General features: G+C 39.6%; 1 protein-coding gene across 3 annotated transcripts in view; it reads right to left on the reverse strand.

The window, feature by feature from the left end:
- The window catches only part of LOC106874118 (rho GTPase-activating protein 6), a 76,621-nt gene that overhangs the window by 15,010 nt on the left and 49,111 nt on the right, over positions 1 to 12,500 (reverse strand). For all 3 annotated transcript variants that reach the window (XM_014921726.3, XM_014921725.3, XM_089363573.1), the window contains one exon: positions 8,883 to 8,977. In XM_014921726.3, the coding sequence (XP_014777212.1) occupies positions 8,883 to 8,975 (93 nt within the window). In that variant the 5' untranslated portion in view covers positions 8,976 to 8,977. The remainder of the gene's footprint in view (positions 1 to 8,882; positions 8,978 to 12,500) is intronic.

Here is a 12,500-nt window from a genome sequence, read left to right on the forward strand (position 1 = left end):
ATATATTCACATGGACAAGTTAGCACATAGGTGCAAAACAAGGCAGCAAAAAATAGTACTTGAATAGCAAAAGTAGAGTAAAATGTTTTACTGAAGCTGTAGAAAACTTCACAAATTGTTACACAGACAATTACATGAAACTCTGAGTGACAGCTTGAGACGTTATCGTGGAAGAGGTAGGCCCAGGAAGAGGGAACCCGTGGAAGAGGTAGGCCCAGGAAGACCTGGGCTGAGGTGGTGAGGCAAGACCTTCGTACATTGGGCCTCACCGAGGCGATGACTACGGACCGAGACCTTTGGAAATGGGCTGTGCGTGAGAAGACCCGGCAAGCCAAGTAAGATCGTTGCCAGTGCCCCTGGACTGGTTCTTGTGCGGGTGGCACATGAGATGCACCATTTTGAGCGTGGCCGTTGCCAGTACCGCCTGACTGGCTCCTGTAGGATTTTCGAGCGAGATCGTTGCCAGTGCCCCTGGACTGGCTTGTGCGGGTGGCACATAAAAGACACCATTTCGAGCGTGGCCGTTTTCGTGCGGGTGACACGTAAAAGCACCCACTACACTCTCTGAGTGGTTGGCGTTAGGAAGGGCATCCAGCTGTAGAAACTCTGCCAAATTAGACTGGAGCCTGGTGTTGCCATCCGGTTTCACCAGTCCTCAGTCAAATCGTCCAACCCATGCTAGCATGGAAAGCGGACGTTAAACGATGATGATGATGATGATGATATATATATATATATATATATATATAATATGTATGTATGTATGTATGTATGTATGTATGTATGTATGTATGGCTGTGCTTGTAGGCATTTCACCATGAGGCATGAGCAAGTGGCTATGTATATACATATCTGAATATATATATATGTATGTATATATATACATATGTTTGTGTATATGTGTTTATGTATGTATGTGTGTATGCATGCACATATGTATGTGTGACTGTGTCTGTTTGTATGTGGTTCTGTTTGTATCCAAGCATGGCTTCTCTAACAAGCTTTCCGCTCAAGAATCACTTTATCTTGACACAGCATTATTACGTATAATTGTATAGACAGGAAATGTAATAATATTACTAGGGAAAAGGGAGAAGAGGGGGAGGGGGTATTGAAGCTAACTAATACATGCATATATATATATATATATATATATATATATATACATATTTATATATATATGTTTGTTTATAAATATACATCTCTCTCTTTCTCTCTCTGTATATATATATATATATATATATATATATATATATATATATATATATATATATATATACATATCTATATGTGTGTGTGTGTGTGTGTGTATAAAAAGACACATATATGTGTATTTATATCATCACTATCACCATCATCATCATCAACATTATCGTTTTAACGTCTGCTTTTCTATGCCTGCATGTCTTGGATAAAAATTGTTGAAACAGATTTGTCTACAGCTGGATGCCTTTCCGGTCACCAACCCTCATCTATTTCCAAGCCAAGCTAATATTCATCCATGAATGGGCATATTTATGCAGAAAACTGGAAGTGAAGAACACTGGTTGCATAATGGTGACACTTGTTTACAATTATCACATGATGTCATGGTGAGGAGACAGTGACACAAATAGACACATACACGCACACAGAGAAGCACACACACACACACACACACACACACACACACACACACACACACACACACATGAATACATGTATAAATGTAACAAGCTTTTTCAATTTCTGCCTACAAAATCCACTTGCAAGGCTTTTGTCAGCCTAGTGTGATAAAATTTTAAAAAAAACACCTGGTCCAGGTACCACACAGTGGGACTGACTGAACTTAGAACCTTGTCATTGAGAAGCAAACTACTTGCCACATAGCAATGCATATGATTACACACCCATCTCTCTCTCTCTCTCTCTCACACACACACACACACACTCTCATACTGATCTGCATACATACATCTATACCCATACACAAACTTACATGTGTATCTATGTATATAAATATATATATGTATATATATATATATATATATATATAAATGAAACAGTCACACACATCTCTGTGCATACTTATATACACACATGCATCTACTTCTACACCTCCATGCGATCTTACATACACCTTCACAAAACTCCACGCCTACATATTGAGTTCCACACCCACACTCAATAAGTACATATGTATACACTCACATAGATACACCCACGCACATAAACACACCCACACACTTTTTCAGCATACACGTGGGCCCACCTCTGCAAACACCAACGAATACAAACCAACATACATACTTCTACACCCACACATGACTATACATACATATGTAAACAAACCAACACACACACGTGAACACACCTACATACATGCTTCTCCTACACATGGTCATATGTACATACACCTACACACAAACTAACACACACGCACACACCTATTCCCCCCCACACACACACGCACACACCAATCCACAAACACACGCACACACCTGTTCCTACACACACACACACCTACACACATGCCCCTACTCCTACACATGGTCTTATGTACATACACCTACACACAAACTGACACACACACACATGCACACCAATCCACACACACACCCACACACGGTGAACACGCTCACACTCACCTACAAGCACCTGCTCTGACATACAAATTAACAAGTACACATCTACATACATGCGCACACACACATGCAGACGCCCACATAAAGACATGCACACACATATATACCAATACACAAACTCACACACCTACAGGCAAGTTTCTACACTCACATTTACACGCATCCAAACTAATAAATAACCACACACACACACAAGATATAGAGAAATATGAATGAACATATATACACACACATGTTCCTACAAAGAAAGAGAGAGGGGGAGGAGGGAAAGTACAGAGAAAGAGGAAGAGAAAAGAGAGAGAGAGAGGGAAGGAGAAAGAGAGGGGGGAGAAAGAGAGAGAGTGCATGTGTCTGAGAGTTCAAGTTTTGGTGACGACCATGTTAGATTCAGTCTTTTGTGTACAAAGATCCTGATGGTGGCGGCGGTGTTGTTGCTGGTGGTGGTGGCAATGTGTGTGTGTGTGTGTGTGTGTGTGGTTGTAGTGCTGAAGGAATTGTTGGCTGTGATAATGACGGTGATGATGATGATGACAATGATGATGATGATGATGGTGGTAGTAATGATGATGATGATGATGGTGGTAATGGTGGTAGTAATGATGATGATGGTGATGGTAATGGAGTGCTGACAGTGATGTGATGATGATGATGATGATGATAATCCTCAAAGCTACCATCAATACATCACTGCAATTAACATCATCATCATCATCATCACCATCGCCACTAGAAATGTGATTGCTGCTGTCACCCCCACCCCCACCACCACCATTACGGCACTGCCACCAGCATCAACCTCCACCCTCACTACACACTATCCCACCATCCTCCTCATCTCCCCACCACCACCACCACCACCACCATCCTCCTCCTCCCCTTCATACATCACATCAACACAGATGTTGCCAAAAGTCACGACAGAGGAAGAAATGAAAGAATTGATGACATGAACAGAGTATGCATGCGTGTGTGCATGCATGTGTCCGTGTGTGTGCATGCGTGTGTGCATGCGTGTGTGTGTGTGCATGTGTGTGTGTGTTTATGTGTGTGTGTGTGTGTAATGACAGTAACATTGCTGGTGGAAAAGATGCTGATGCTGACGATGGGGGTGACGGTGGAGCTGGTAGTGGTAGTGTGGTGGTTTTTATGTTGTTAGCAATACTGATGACAACAATGATAGTGGTGATGATGATGATGATGATGATGATGATGATGACAACAACAATGACGGTACGAATGAGAATCACAACTGCCACCATGACAGTGTCACTGCAAAAGTCATCATACACACACACACACACACACACACGTTATATACGTGTGTGTGTGTGTGTCTGCATACGTGTGTGTGCGTGTGTCTCTTGTCTTTTTTATAATTCTTTGAATTCTTTCGATAAAGAAGAGGCTGGTTTCTAACCAAGGAACAAAGCTTCATTATTTCGTCTTTGAGAGATAACAACAGATTAGAAAAGCAGAAACCTTGCTTGGATGCAACATTCTTCTTCTTCTTCATATTTAGCAATCAGTTTGTGCAAAAGTCTTGTTTCTTTCTTTCTTTTTACCTTGACGGAACTCTGTGCGCGCTGAATGTGTAATAAGGATAATTAATAATTAAAGTATTATTTTAAGCAATTAACCCTTTCGTGCACACAGAAATTTCTTTATGTGCACAGACTGCAAGACATGCATTCATGTGCACATGGGATTCACATGGAGCATTGACAGGAAACCTTTTTAACCTGACATGTAGGAAATATATTTTTTTAAATCTTTTTTTTTTTCTTTGTTAGCAAATTTCTGTTGAAATGCCCTGTTTTTGTTTAAAGAAATTTTGAAAATAACAAAGAATTTCATAAAAAAAGTGTGTTGGTGCCGTGTGAAAAGCAACCCTGATGGTGTCACATATAAAGCACCCAGTCTACACTCTGGAAAGTGGTTGCCATGTTAGGAAGGGCGTCCAGCTGTAGAAACCATGCCAAAACAGACGACTGGAGCATGGAGTAGCAGTGCTCCAGCTTGTCAGCTCCTGTCAAACCGTTCAACCCATGCCAGCATGGGAAACGGACGTATGACGATGATGATGATGATGATATATATGTATGTATGTATGCATGTATGTATGTATGCATGTATGTATGTATACTGTAGACGCAATGAACAATAAAACAAAGCAGGGACAAGCTTAACACTTAGAGGAAGGAAGGAAGATGATTCTTAATGTTTCACGCATTAGTCCATCATCAGAAGAATAGGAAGAGTGCCATTTTTCTCTTTCTCCTTTTATGCTTTCCTTCTGACGAACGACTAAGAACATCTTTCCTTTCCTTTCTCAGTGTTCAGCAAAATACAATTTTGGGAAAAAATTGTGTTGCTTTTCTTCTTTCTTTTATTGTTCATTGCATTAACAATATGTTTTTAACACTTACATGGACGTCTTGTGTGTGTATGTGTGTGTGTGTATGTATGTATGTATGTATGTATGTATGTATGTATGTATGTATGTATGTATGTATATGTATGTGCATGTGTGTGTGTATTACACAATACCATAACTGCATTAGATGAGCTCATCACTATAGTCATTATCATCATCATCATCATCATTTCAACCATCATCACCATCTTCATAAACAAGCATCATCATCATCATCACTACCACCACCGCTACCACTGCCACCACCACCGCCACTACAAGCATTAACCTCACAATCACCAACCTCCTAAACCACCACCACCACCACCACCACCAACCATCATCAGGAGATAAATCCAATCGTCCAGCTGTGACCATCTGGTTTGTTCTAGTTCCTTTATTTATATTTAGAGGTAGTGTGGGTAGTGGTTGGCATGTGTGGGTTGTTGTTTAACCCCAAGTCAATTCTGATCTCACAAACCTCTTGACCAATGACTTCCATCATGCCTTTCTCCAGCCATAATGTCTTCAGGATTAAATAATCCGTCATTTTCTAAGGTGATAGGATGTAATTTGAGGCAGATTTGAATCATATTTCTAGCTAATCAAGTGGCTGCCAAGAGGGGCTCAGCATTGGGTCATAGACATGTGCTTCTTTTGCATCCGTGTGTATGGTCGATTGTACTTGTGAGCATATATATGTGTGTGCATAAACATGCATATACATACATACATATAATATAATATATTATACACACAGACACACAGACACCCATATACATGCAGATAGATAGAAAGAAAAACAGACTGGTAAACAATAATGAAATAGATGTATATATATACATATATATATATATATATATATATGTACGTACATACATATATATATACATACATGTATGTGCATGTGTGTGTGTGTGTACATGTATATACATGTTTGCATATATATGTATATATATATATATATATATATGTATATATATTTGCATTGATAAGTGCCAACGCACGAAACGCTCGGACCTTGAATCACTCTGTTACTTCTAAATATTAATAAAAATATATATTGCATTATGTATTACATATGTGCATATATATTTATATGTGCATATATATATTATGAATGTATGTGTGTGTGCATGTGTATACATACATACATACATACATACATACATATATATATATATATATATACACACACATTTATATGCATAAAGAGAGCCAGAATGAGAGATTATTTTAATGATCAACATCCTGAATGTGTCTCTCACAGAGTGAAGTAGTTATTGGGAAGTAAAATACAAAAAATATGTGGCATTTCTCCAGAAGAGGAAGAAATTCTGATGGAACGATGATAACCAATTCTTCAACGGCTCCTCCCTCTTCCCTCTCTTCACCTCCTTAACCAAAAATTCTCTCTGTTTCCCATTGTCTGCTGGTTAAGCCACTGTCTACTGATGTTTCTTTCGACAAGGAGAATGTCCGTTTTCGGTCTTACCTAATTCTTAATCTTCTGGTTTGCCTGTAAGTGCGCCGAGCTATGGAAATTTCTATGACACTGAAGAATGGACCTCTTCTACTTATTCTATTGCTGTAAAAGTCTCACATTCTTGGAATTTGCCAGTTCTGGTTCTTACAAGCTCATAGACTCTAAATGAAATGCTAAGTTATTTTTATATTTTATTTTATTTTACTTTCTTCTTTTTTTTTTTTATAAAATATTGCAGGAAGTTGCCTTTTGCCGAGTTGATTGTGGAAGTCAAGGTGGGCGGCATTGGATTGTAATTGGTAAGGGTTGGGGAATGGGAAGGAGGTGGTTGTTGAGGGGTGGTGGTGGTGGTGGTGGATGATGCATAGTGGGTGCTGGTGCTGAATGGGGGGGGGGTTAGTTCAATGGTTATTTAGGCATTGGTTGTCCCCCCCTCCCCACCCCCGCCCCACCCTAACCTTTCCATGATGAAAAGCAATATTTTAGCTTTGGCTGAATGTGGTGGGGCAGAACCCACAAATTGGTTGTCTAGACTCTTTTTCCAAAACTGGAAAATAGGGATGCTTGGGAAGGGACAGGGTTAGAAGAGGTTTTTCTTTTTTTTTTTCAACTTTTATAAATATAATTTTATTCTTTAGTTTGGCAGAATCAGTAGAGCATTGGAAAAAATGCTTTGTGTTATTTCTTCTGGCTCTTTAGATTCTGAGTTCAAATCCTGCCGATGTCAACTTTGCCTTTCATCTTTTCAAGGTTGATAAAATAAAATACCAGTCATTTGTAAGGGTCGATGGAATCAACTTACCCCTTTCCTCAGAATTGCAGTCTTTCTTCTTTCTCCTTCAATCGTTATTTAATTTGAAGGTAACGAGCTGGCAGAATCGTTAGCATGCAGAGAAAAATGGTTAGCAGAATTTCGTCTACTTTTATGTTCCGAGTCCAAATTCCACCGAAATCAACTTTGCATTTCATCGTTCCAGGGTCAATAAAATAAGGGCTGAGGTTGTTGTAATCTATTTAACCCCTTCCCCAAACTTGCTGGCCTGGTGCCAAAATTCAAAACCCTTGTTTATTTTCAAGAGAACAGCAGTTGGTCATAATTATTGGTGACCTCAGCGCTCAACATGGTGAGGTTGCTGCTCAGAGGCTGATACCATCATCAAGGTTCATGGCCATCTAGTTTCCATTTGCTACATCATCAGCATTGTCATCATCCTCCTTGTCATCGTCATCATTTAGGTTCTGTTTTCCATACTGGCATGGGTTGGATGGTTTAACAGCATCTTGTAAACCAGAGGACTGCGTCAAACTCCAATATGTACTTTGTTGTGTTTCCTAGAGCTCAATGCCCTTCATAAGAGCAACCACTTTGCAGAGTGCACTGGGTGTTTTTCATGGCAACTATCAAATTTATGCAAACTATCAAATTTAACCGAAATACCCAACACACACACACACATTTATATATTTCCATTTGTTCATTCGGTTGAGCCCACTTTTCAATGCTAGAGGTGGATAGGGACTGATTTGAGGCAATATTTTTACAGCTGATTGCTCTTCTCATCACAAACTCTTGGCTGTTTTTTAAGTAAAGGATTTTTTTTTTTATTCCGGAACATTCCAAAGTGCAAAGCAATTGATTGTCATGTCAACTAGGAGAGACAATGTCACCATTATTTTGCTCATTTACACACACACACAAATGCATGTTTATAAATTTATTTGTTGTCTATATGTAGATGTATGTAAGCATATACACATACATACATGACTATATAGCTATATCTGTCTGGTTGGCTCTGTATAAGTATGTACACACACACACACACACACACACACACACACACACACACACACATACACACGTCTCTATATCTATAACCATTTCTAAATATATATCTAAGTATGCTTACACACACACACATGGAGAATTGATAGAGTAGGCTTTTCTTTATAAATTATTTCCATTTTTAAAAAAGTTTATCAAAATGTAAGAAAATAATTGAAGAATTTAAAGAGTTTATAGCAATTCTTCCATTACCTGCGAAATTGATAAACTTTTTTGTGATGAAAGAAGTTAGCTGTGTTTATATGTATGTATGTATATATATATATATATATATATTATGTGCCTGTGTGTGTGTGTAAATATATATACCGTGCTGGTGGTACATATGGATGGAAGCCATAGAAATTGAATAAAGACGGAACGTTTCTCAATGTTTTGCAACAGATGCAAAGCAACCAATGTTGCCTGCTTTGTTTGAGGTGGAATGAGATGAGAAAAAAACATTAAGAGATGAACTGAGAGAGAGAGAGAGAGAGGGCGAGAGAGAGAGAGAGAGAGAGAGAGAGGACCTACCTCTGGCTTCCATATTGCTGATATAGAGCTTGAGTTTACTTTGCCTCTGTTTTTCCATCGTCTTGGTAAGATTTTATTCGAAGCTTTTTGCATAGCTGAAGAAAGAATAAGAAATAAATTCACAGAATTCACAGAATCAAATCACTTTTTCCCTGCAGAAGGGGCAAGAAGGGGTCAATATTTAACTTGAGGAGAGAACTTTCCAGACTGTTCCCTTTGTCTTCAAATCTATTGTGAAGCCCCACGTCTCAAACAGTTTGATCTCTGTTCATTTTTTGGGGGTGAAATATTTTATAGATTCATAAGATTGACCACATTATTATTATTATTATTATTATTATTATTATTATTATTATTATTATTATTATTATTATTATTATTATTCAGGTCACTGCCTGGAATCAAACTTGGATCAAATAGGATCAAATAGGCTACATAAATTTTGCTGAATAGAGATCAAATATGGAAACTTTTGATAAACTGAGATCAGCTATGTTAAATAACAAATGTACAGAGATCAAATATGATACACATTGAGAGAATGGGGATAAATATAGCATATATTGGCGAAAAGAAGTCAGATATGATATATTTTGAAAACAGATATCAAATGTGTTATGTAATAATGGACAGAGATCAAGTATGGCGTATAATGATGAAGAGGGTAAATACAACATGTGTTGATAAACAGAAATTAAATATTTCAAATATTGGTGAAGAGAGAGATCATCAAATATGGTTTATGGATAGGATTAAATGTGGTCTATAATGGAAGAGAAAGGTCAAATGGTATATATTGATGAACAGAAATTAAATATGTCACATGTTGGTAAGGAATCAAACAAATGACGTATTGGTAGACACAGTGATCAAATATAAAGCAACATAACGTAACTGAAAAAGGGATCAAATCTGATATTAAATATTAATAAAGAGAAATCAAATCTGGGGGTCATTTTGATGAAGAGGGATTAAGATGGCAAGGGGATTGTTTGTTTGGTTTTTTTTTTTTCTCCTTTAGAAGTTGTTTTACTTTTGTTACTTTTTTGTTGTTTGTTCTCTCCTAATATGGAGTGGAGGGTGTAACATTTTGACCTGAAGTGTTAAGGGTCAAACACCACTATCATCATCACCACCATCACATCAATAGCAATAATAGTAACATCTTTGAAACAACAAAAATGAAAATATATATTCACAACCTCAGCAGCAACAACAACAACTACCAGGATAACAACAACCACAAGACTACCACCACCACCACCACCACCACCACAACCACCACCAGCACCACCACCACCACCACAACCACCACCACCACCACCACCACCACCACCACTACAACCACCACCACCACCACCACCACCACTACAACCACCACCACCACCACCACCACCACCACCACCACCACCACCACCACCACCACCACAACCACCACCACAACCACCACCACCACCACCACAACCACCACCACCACCACCACCGCCACAACCACCACCACCACCACCACCACCACAACCACCACCACAACCACCACCACCACCACCACCACAACCACCACCACCACCACCACCACCACCACCACCACCACCACCACCACCACCACAACCACCACCACCACCACCACCACCACCACCACCACAACCACCACCACCACCACCACCACCACCACAACCACCACCACCACCACCACCACCACAACCACCACCACCACCACCACCACCACAACCACCACCACCACAACCACCACCACCACCACCACCACCACCACAACCACCGCCACAACCACCACCACCACCACCACCACCACAACCACCACCACCACCACCACCACCACCACCACCACCACAACCACCACCACCACCACCACCACAACCACCACCACCACCACTATCATGGCAATAACAACCACCACTGCTACTCTTACTACAATAACAACAACAACAGCAACTAGACTAAATTCAATGTAAACAGACCAAAGCAGGGGTATGCATAAGGGGAGAGGATGGTTGGATGGGTAGAAGGGGTGGGGTGGGGTGGAGTCAGACAACAGTGAAGGTCATGGTTGGACGGGTGGATGTGTGGAGAGCAGACAAGTGGAAGGTGTGGGTGGAGCAGAGAACAGACAGCAGTGAAGAGGGTAAGGTTGAAAGGTAGGTGGGGTGGGGTGGGTGGCAGACAGCAGTGGAGGTCGTGGGTGGCGAGCAGACAACAGTAAGTATTTATTCCAAACATTTTCCCAATTAAAATATCAAAATATAAACATGTTACTATTCTCCACCCCCGACCTCCTCCACTTCGCCATCACCTTCTTCTTCTCTCTGCCTCCTCCTCCTCCCTCCTCCTTTTTATTCCTGTTGTTGCTTTTTTTTGGTTACAGTAACAACAACGAAAACACCATAAACAATAATAAGAGCAACAATGAAATCATCATAAACAACAGCAACACCAACAATCACAACAACAACAAAAACAACAGCGGCGGCGGCGGCGGAGGCAGGCTGAGCAGACTTATCTCAAATGTCTTTGAAAGAACCAGTAAAAGAGATAAGAAGAGATTCATAAAGTTTCAGGAGAAAAAAAAAAAAACTAAAAAACTCAAGAAGTTTGTTTTGTCTCTGTTCCTGGGAACGGATCTCTTTTGTCTCTGTTCCTGGGAACGGATCTCTTTTCTCTGGGATCAACCAATTCCAATCTTGCAGCAGAGTCTCAGGTTCTCTTATTTATTTATTTTAGAGAAAGCAGCAAATTTGGCAAAGTTGTTTCGAGCATTACAAAGAATGCATCGGCGGGATATTTGGAGTGACTCTTGCTGTTCTGAGTTCAAATACTGCTGAGGTCAAATGTTATCTTTCATTCTTTTTAGGGTCAATGAGAAAACGAAAAAAAAAAATAAAAAGTAGCAATCCTGGTTGGTGGAACAGTTGGTGGGGTCCAGAAAGATACCTTGTGGTATTTGTTCTGATAATAATGACTGTTATGACACTGGTGGCCAGGGCCGGATTAAGACTCATTGAGGCCCTAAGCACTTAAAAGATTTTGGTGTCCCCAGAAAAGATTATGTAATCCAAAATATAAACAATAACAAACCATAAAATAAATTTTTATTTTTCAAAACGAAACAAAACAGTAAAAGGGAAAATAATGTTTATTTTTGTATCATTTTATTTATAGTTTCCTCCTACTTTTTTGAATTGCAAAGTTTTTTGATCAGATCCTCAAAATTAATCTTAGGTAACACATCTGCATCTATACTTAGTAGAGATAAAAGCATCCCGAATATTATTTTAGCAAGTTGAAGGTGGTCCCCCCTCCTTCCCTTGGTGCCCTCAGCACGTGCTTATTTTGCTTAATGGTTAATCAGTTACTGCTGGTGGCCATGAGGATGACTGATGTTGATGACAATGACAACAATGATAATGAGGAGGAGGAAGACAACAGTGGTGGTGGTGGTGGTAATGGAGGTGGTGATGGTGATGATGATGATGATGATGATGATGATGATGATGAGGATGATGATGATGATGATGATGATGATGATACTAAAGTCCTTGAGGCAAGCATTAAGCACATTGCACATTAATTTTTCTCCTTTCCTACCTACCTCCATATCCACCT

The sequence above is a fragment of the Octopus bimaculoides genome, chromosome 15, assembly GCF_046866305.1.
Source record: "Octopus bimaculoides isolate indiv1 chromosome 15, ASM4686630v1, whole genome shotgun sequence".
In the NCBI taxonomy this organism is placed as follows: Eukaryota; Metazoa; Mollusca; class Cephalopoda; order Octopoda; family Octopodidae; genus Octopus; species Octopus bimaculoides.